Source organism: Clavelina lepadiformis, chromosome 7 (genome assembly GCF_947623445.1).
Source record: "Clavelina lepadiformis chromosome 7, kaClaLepa1.1, whole genome shotgun sequence".
Lineage (NCBI taxonomy): Eukaryota > Metazoa > Chordata > Ascidiacea > Aplousobranchia > Clavelinidae > Clavelina > Clavelina lepadiformis.
This window is the reverse complement of record NC_135246.1, coordinates 18981489-18988535: the sequence shown is the minus strand read 5'-3', so window position 1 is coordinate 18988535 and position 7047 is coordinate 18981489. Positions and strand designations below refer to the sequence as shown.

The 7047-nt window shown below is 36.6% G+C and overlaps 2 protein-coding genes across 2 annotated transcripts; one reads left to right on the top strand and one right to left on the bottom strand.

Moving 5' to 3' along the window:
• Positions 1–13: 13 nt before the first annotated feature.
• Positions 14–1630, bottom strand: LOC143466031 (exodeoxyribonuclease-like). Its single transcript, XM_076964606.1, has one exon. The coding sequence runs from the start codon at positions 1594–1596 to the stop codon at positions 532–534; it is 1065 nt and encodes a 354-aa protein (XP_076820721.1). The 5' UTR covers positions 1597–1630; the 3' UTR covers positions 14–531.
• Positions 1631–3597: 1967 nt separating this feature from the next.
• Positions 3598–6528, top strand: LOC143465463 (uncharacterized). Its single transcript, XM_076963783.1, has 6 exons — positions 3598–3730; positions 4451–4652; positions 4726–4888; positions 5000–5079; positions 5664–5815; positions 5885–6528. Exons 1-6 carry the CDS (start codon positions 3688–3690, stop codon positions 5893–5895), a joined length of 651 nt encoding a protein of 216 aa, XP_076819898.1. The 5' UTR covers positions 3598–3687; the 3' UTR covers positions 5896–6528.
• Positions 6529–7047: the final 519 nt, after the last annotated feature.

Sequence of the window (7047 nt, the reverse complement as noted above, 5' to 3'; positions counted from 1 at the left end):
ATAACACAGAAAACTTGAAATTTATGAAAATATTTACAAGTCAGCTCACAGCATTGCAACATATCAATAAGTTAATGCAGTAGCTTATGGTCACACAAATACCGGTAAGAAGCTGATGTTGCTACTTAAGCCAATATCATATAAATTCCAAACACAAAAAAGAAATGAAACGAAGTTGAAAATGACATTTGTTATAAGAAAATCGTGGCAGTGATGATAAAAATCATTAAAAACTCACAGAATTTACTAGTAGTGACCGTACTCACATAACAACTGCAGCACCAAACTAAAATGGATACATTGCTAAGAAAGATAACCATGCACAACGTACTAAGCAGTTACCGTAAACAAATGAGTAATAAACTAGCACTGAAATAAACAGAATTACTGGCAATTAACAAGCATAAAAATAACCCTTGAATGCACCAAATCTGGTTTTATTTGTACCAACACAAAGGTAGTATACAGACATTACTGACACATACTTGTAATAATAAGTTTTTAAGCACAAAAAAGTTTGCTTCAAGCTTGTCACTCTGGTATTGCCATCAAGAGAACAACAGGGCAATGGTCACTTCCCATAACTGACGGCTCTATGACATTATCACACACATTGTCCATCCATTTCTCTGACACAATGTAATAATCGAGTCTCCAACCGACATTCTTGGCTCGAGCATTGCTCATGTACGTCCAGAACGTGTACTTTTTTATCAAGTCGGGGTAGAATTTGCGGTAAGTATCCACGAACCCACTTTCAAGAAGCGTGCTCATTCCATCCCTTTCTTCCTGAGTAAATCCCGCATTTTTTCTGTTTGATTTTGGATTGGCAAGATCTATCTCAAGATGTGAAACGTTCATGTCTCCACAGAGAACGACAGGTTTTTTGGCATCAAGACTCTTTAAGTAAGTCAGGAAATCTTCATTCCACTTCATGCGATAACTGAGTCTCTTCAAACCTCTTTGAGAATTTGGAACATATGTGGTCACAAGATAAAACTTTTCATACTCAGCTGTAATTGTCCGCCCCTCTTGATCATGTTCTTCGACACCGATACCATAGTCAATTTGCATGGGTTTAGCTTTAGATAACAAAGCCACCCCACTGAATCCTTTGACCGATTTGGCTTCGTTCCAGTAAATTTTGTAATCACTCATGTCTTTCAGTTGCTTCGGAATATCTTTCTTAGCACATTTAGTTTCTTGCAAGCAAATTATGTCAGGACTTTCTTCACAGAGCCACTTGTGCCCGTCTTTTTTAACCCAGGCTCGAACACCGGCTACATTCCACGATGCAATTTTAAGATTGTATCTTCGACCATCAGCTGTTGTTTCCCGTGGCACAGCAGTAACATCACTTGATCCATTGTCACCCTGACCATTTTCTATAACCCCACTCACAGGGGCAACAATAGGGTCGTCTTTTGTTGTAATCTCATTATCAGTTGTTTTCTTTGCATTTGATTTTGCTTTTTTAGTGGTAGGTTCACTATTTCCCTTTCCACGGTTCCTTTTTCTGCCTGGTGCCATTGCTTGTAATCCTAACTGATAACTGCGAAAATTATTCAAAAAAGATTTTACAGCACTCCTTAGCATAACCTGCTAACAAAATAACTTTGTGGTGATTAGGCATAATTGATGTTAGTCTTTAAACTTATATTTGGCGATATCAATTTAACTCATTAAAATCAAAAGTTGGCATTTAGATCATTGCAGTGATTTAACATGTCACAAGGCCTAGCAAAGATATTCTTACATATTTAGGCGTAAACCAAACGGGAAATTACGTCAGGTTTCGATGGTAGTCTATGGCGGTGGTTCCCGAAGTATGGGTCACGACCCAAACAAGGGTCGCGAAGAGTCAAAAGATGGGTCGCACCAAGGCGATGCAAACCGATGTTTCTAATAAAATACATTGTTCCATAGTGAGTGGATCAGATTATTATCACTGCTTGTCTGCTGTGTCTGTCTGTAGCGTAGGCCCCAAGGTACTTGAGAAAAGAGTAAATTGCTGACATTGCAACTTAGCTACTGCAAAAAAATCATCTATACAATCGTTATTTTTTCGTGTTAAAATACGATGTTTGAAGCTTGGGCTGCGAGATGTTCACCAAACTCGGATTTGTGTCGCCCTCAAAAAAGTTTAGGAACCGCTGGTCTGTGGCATGACGCACAAAAGTTTCTTTACTTTAAACTGGATTTCAGGGTTAGACTACGAAAATACACAACCACCTCAAAGCCAGCAAAGTGTGACGTTATCAAAGCTCTTTATTTCGTGGTAACGGGGTAAATAAGTTAGCAGTCAAAACAAATAACATAAAAAAAATTATTATACTTCGGGGAAATCCCCGCCCCAAAGTCGAAAACAACCCGTTTTTGAAGAGCAAACCCAAATGTTTTCAATGTAGAATGAACATCACAACCAATAACTATGCCCTGTCTAACAATCAACATCCAGTAGCCTAGATCCTGTCTGTAACCAATATGCTGTAGTCTGTAACCTATCCCTCTCAAATTGTAACCGAAAATCCGAAATGCCATATAGGCAGTAGGCTAGTAGGCCTGGTAAGCCTGGTTTCCCAAAATAACATCATCAGGAAAAGGGGGAATCCCAAGAATGTGGCATCAACCAGACGCCATTTATAAAGAACAAACTAATAATCAAAGTTTCTTTAAAGTGTCGTATCTCCATCAAACAAATAAAGTATATATAAAGGTGTGAATAAGAAACCATTCAGAATACCAACAATATCCAAATATCAATCGTGTTCTCTTCCTGTTGCTTTACTTGCAATTTTGTCCCCAGTCAAGTTTCTGCGATTCGGTTTATGGTGCGAAAACACATTTAGTTCGACTTTGTTATCATTTGTTGTACCAAGCAAAGCGGTTAAAACGTTTTGTGTTTTTAATTTTATTACCAGTTTTGCAATGAATCGAGTCATTGACTTGACTCGAGTCAAGCTTTTCGATGACTCGACTTGACTCAAGTCAGCCTCCAAACGATTTGAGTCACGTTATGACAATCGACACAGCAAGAAAGACAACTTTAGGTCACAAAATCGGATATTTTTCTAAACAATTACAACACTCTGTAGTAGGTTAAGTAACAACCAGACTAATTTGTAGACAGCCATAACGGTGTAGAGTGTAGACCTACTGATCAGTTTATTGCAACCCATAGTGTGATCTCAGAATAGTTTTTAGGTTAAAAACATTGACTTTATTCGAGTCATAGTTTAAACCGGCTTGAGTGGAATCACAACTTAAATTGACTCGACTCTACTCGAATCACAACTCAAAATGACACGACTTGACTCGAGTCAGAAAAATATGACTTGGTTACAATCCTAGATTTGCCAATAGTTAATCATTTCGGCAAGGAAGTGTATTAAATTCTAATCATCTTGTTGTATCTACCAAGCTTAATAAAACGTACTCTGTTGACGTTTTGATTCATTCGCTCCTACACCACTGACAAACTAATAAGAAAATTATTCAACTTTTTTAAATTGTGGACAACTCGTCTTTAAAAAAACGCTACGATTTCGCGTAATTATGACGTTACTGATCACGCTTTATTCGTCTTCAAACTTTTCACTTCTGTTCGTGGTAATCGACAAGCAGCCATAGTCTGCCATCAACTCGTTGCATTGCTTTGGAGACGTAAGTATTTAAACTGAACAGAAAATGACAGAAGAGCAAGGAACTTTCCCCTCTGCGAAAAGCGAAAGTGAGTATAATGGCGAATTATAACTTACAACTATACTTATAACTATAACCTTAGTATGAAATTCTGGTAATGTACAGTAAAAGCTTATACAAAAATGATCATAGGTGTACTAATCTGTACAACTACACAGAGATTGGCCGTCGGCACTTCATAAGTACCGTCGGTAACAGTACCAGTACTTGGCAAAAAATGTATCGAGGGCCCCGGTATTTGGTACTATTTTAAAAAAGTATTTCGATAGTTTGTCGGTACTCGGTACCGATACTTTTTGTGTAAAAAATGCTGCTGCAAATGCAATGTTTGCCGCAACTATGCCCCTAGTAAAGGTTAATCTAGGTTAAAACATATGTGATGTTAATCGCTTGCAATTTTACTTGACATTTTTAGATTAAAAAAGATCAACAAATGCTAAAATTATTATTAAAGATTAATTACCATGTAATTATGAAAACATATTTGTCAAAATTTTGAAATAAACTATCACCTGAAAAGTACCGAGTACCGGGACTGACCAAAATTTCTTCAAAAAAGTACTTCGGTACCGAGTTTCGGTACTTTTTTTTTAAATACCGACAATACCGGTATCGATACAAACAAAGTACCGCGGTACAGCCCATTTATAACATTCCATAGACATTGGGAAAAGGTAGATATTCCAATAACTTCGATTCTGCTCAAGTATAGGTTATAATTGCTCACTGAAGCTGTTAAACATTGCAGTTGAGTACTTAAGGTCGAAGATTCTTGAATTTGAAACAACCTTGGATAGTCTTCAAACAACACTTGAAATTGAAAGAAAAAGATCAGACGATCTTTTTACTGACCTTGAGATGGTAGAGAAACGTAACGAGGAGCTGATAAATACGACTTCAATATTAAAGCAGAAGATAAGTCATGCAAATTTAGAAAACGATAAATACTGGTATGAGTTTCACAAGTTACTTATGATGCTGATCATTTTGCCGAGGTTTTATCCCTTTGGAAATATTTCTTAGGTCAATCTTGGAAGTGACCAACTCAGAGTTGATTCTTAAAGTCAAGGAGCTGGAAGAGCAGAAGGCGAGATACGAAGAATTGCAAGGAGAGCAGGCATCAGACGAGATGGAGATGTGGCAACACCATCCAGCCATGGGTGGACAGCAATATGGCACTAACACGGTTTGTTTGATGATGATAATCCTAAGTGTGTCAAATGATGGAACGAATTTAACTGTTTAATAGGTAATTTAATAGGTAACTGTTTAATAGGTAATAACTGTAATTTAATAGGTCTGCAAAACTGTCCGTAATGAAGAGAAATATTGCCCAGGAAATCTAACCGAAACCAAATCTCTTATGCCGGGAAGCGGGCAAGTTTCTTTTGAAAGCTATGCATATATATTTTGCCTTGCAGAAATGACCATTTATTTCATTTTTTGTCATAATTGTGTGGAACGATAAATTTGTCCTGACCATGAAAGTAGCGAATGTATTAGCAACAATGACAAAATTAACAAATCACAAGTAAAGCAGGAAAATTTGACAAGTCGTCGGTGGGGGAGGGGGTGACAAATTGTGCATCATAAAGATAAATTTTAGGAAAGGCAAATTTATAGCGACCGTTAAAGCACCAAACCTGTTTAGATACAAGTAAAAACTCTATCTGCTACAAATAATTAGGCCTACTCCGCATCTTCTGTGAACATAAATATGCTAATCATTAAGTTTATGAAGGGACTAACCCTTAATGCACGTCTATATGCTTGTAAGTAATTACCTTTGGAAAGAAAAATATTTGCATTGTACGTGCACTGGATTAGTTATGCCTCTAAAGCTAAATATTGAACATATTTGTTGCTTTAAATAGATTGCTTGACTATATTCGTATGCAATGACATCAATTTAAATTCTTAGTCAAAAACTCAGTTTTATCACGTCAAGCTTTTATCAACAGACGTGAAAAAGATGAAGCTTCTCAAAAGATGGAGCAGAAAAACAACTCTGAACTTAGTGCTGCGCTGCATCAAAAGCAGACTGAGGCTCGTAGGGCAAGACAAGTTTTTCACGATTTACAACAGTCTTTTAACAATCTGAAACTTCTTTTGGGTAACGGTTGCAAAGCAATGGTCCCTTGTTTCAGTAATTGACACTTGTCAAAGGAACATATTTTTGCAGAGACAATATAACGTGTCTGGAACAGATTGAAAAGGGAAGTAGGCATCTATCTGCACGTTGAATTCTTTCGGTCAATACTACAGTATGGTGCAACTCCCTGGCAGATGGATGTACATTGATATGACTGACTTTTTGCTTATTATTATTACTATATTGGTATCGCTTGCTTTGTAGAAATTGTGTTGTCCATCACTGCTGATAATTTAGAATTGGTTTAATCTTCTTCCATCCAGAATCAAATGGTACTTGAAAGGCCTATTTCTTACTGTCAGTAAAACTTATTCGGAGAAATCACGGATCATGGTTGTCCGTTTGTAGTCCAGCTTATTTATGTGAACGTTTCCGCAGGGTTTCACCTTGTAAATGTGTTTTTGACTAAGTTAGTGAACGAAGTATGCATCCTTGAAAGGAAGTGTCTCATAGAAGTTAATGAAATGATAAGTGTGGTCTGGGATTATTCATAAGCAAAATAAAGAATTAAAATGTTTTCAAAGTTAATTACTAACTTACACTTAAAGTGTCTTTCTACTGTCTTAAGCAATCTCCTTCGATCGTTTTTAAGAAATGTAGCCTATTAGACCACAGTTAAATATTTTTTCCCAACATTCAGAGTTGACAATGGTTAAGAAAGTCAAATAAACATTCAGGCAAAAATGACAGCATAAAACCCGATTTAATGTGAACATATCTATTAAATCAACTTTGCAGTACATAAAATACTTTATACAGCATTTTCTGTTTTTTAACTGCGTACGTGAGCCTAACGTACACAGTAGCATAGCACCGGACAAAGGTTATTACTTCAAACATGGATTTTAGGAAACCACAATTTTTCTAATGAAAATTACACAACGTGAAAACAGAAACAACATCTTGTCAAGTATTTCTACTACACGCCAGTTTTCAAAGGTAACAAACCACAAGCTGTGAATAATTTTACAAAAACTTTGTAAACACCAAACACCAGCATTATGACATCACATTAAGTACATAAAGGACGTTTTATGTTTGCTCCATTTCTTTCAAACATGAATCCAACAGGTCTTCAATTTTCTTGGTGTCTTTTATACCTTTATCCAGCCAATCCACGCGTTCATCGATAACCTACTACTTATATATAGACCTACTGATCAGTTTATTGCAACCCATAGTGTGACCTCAGA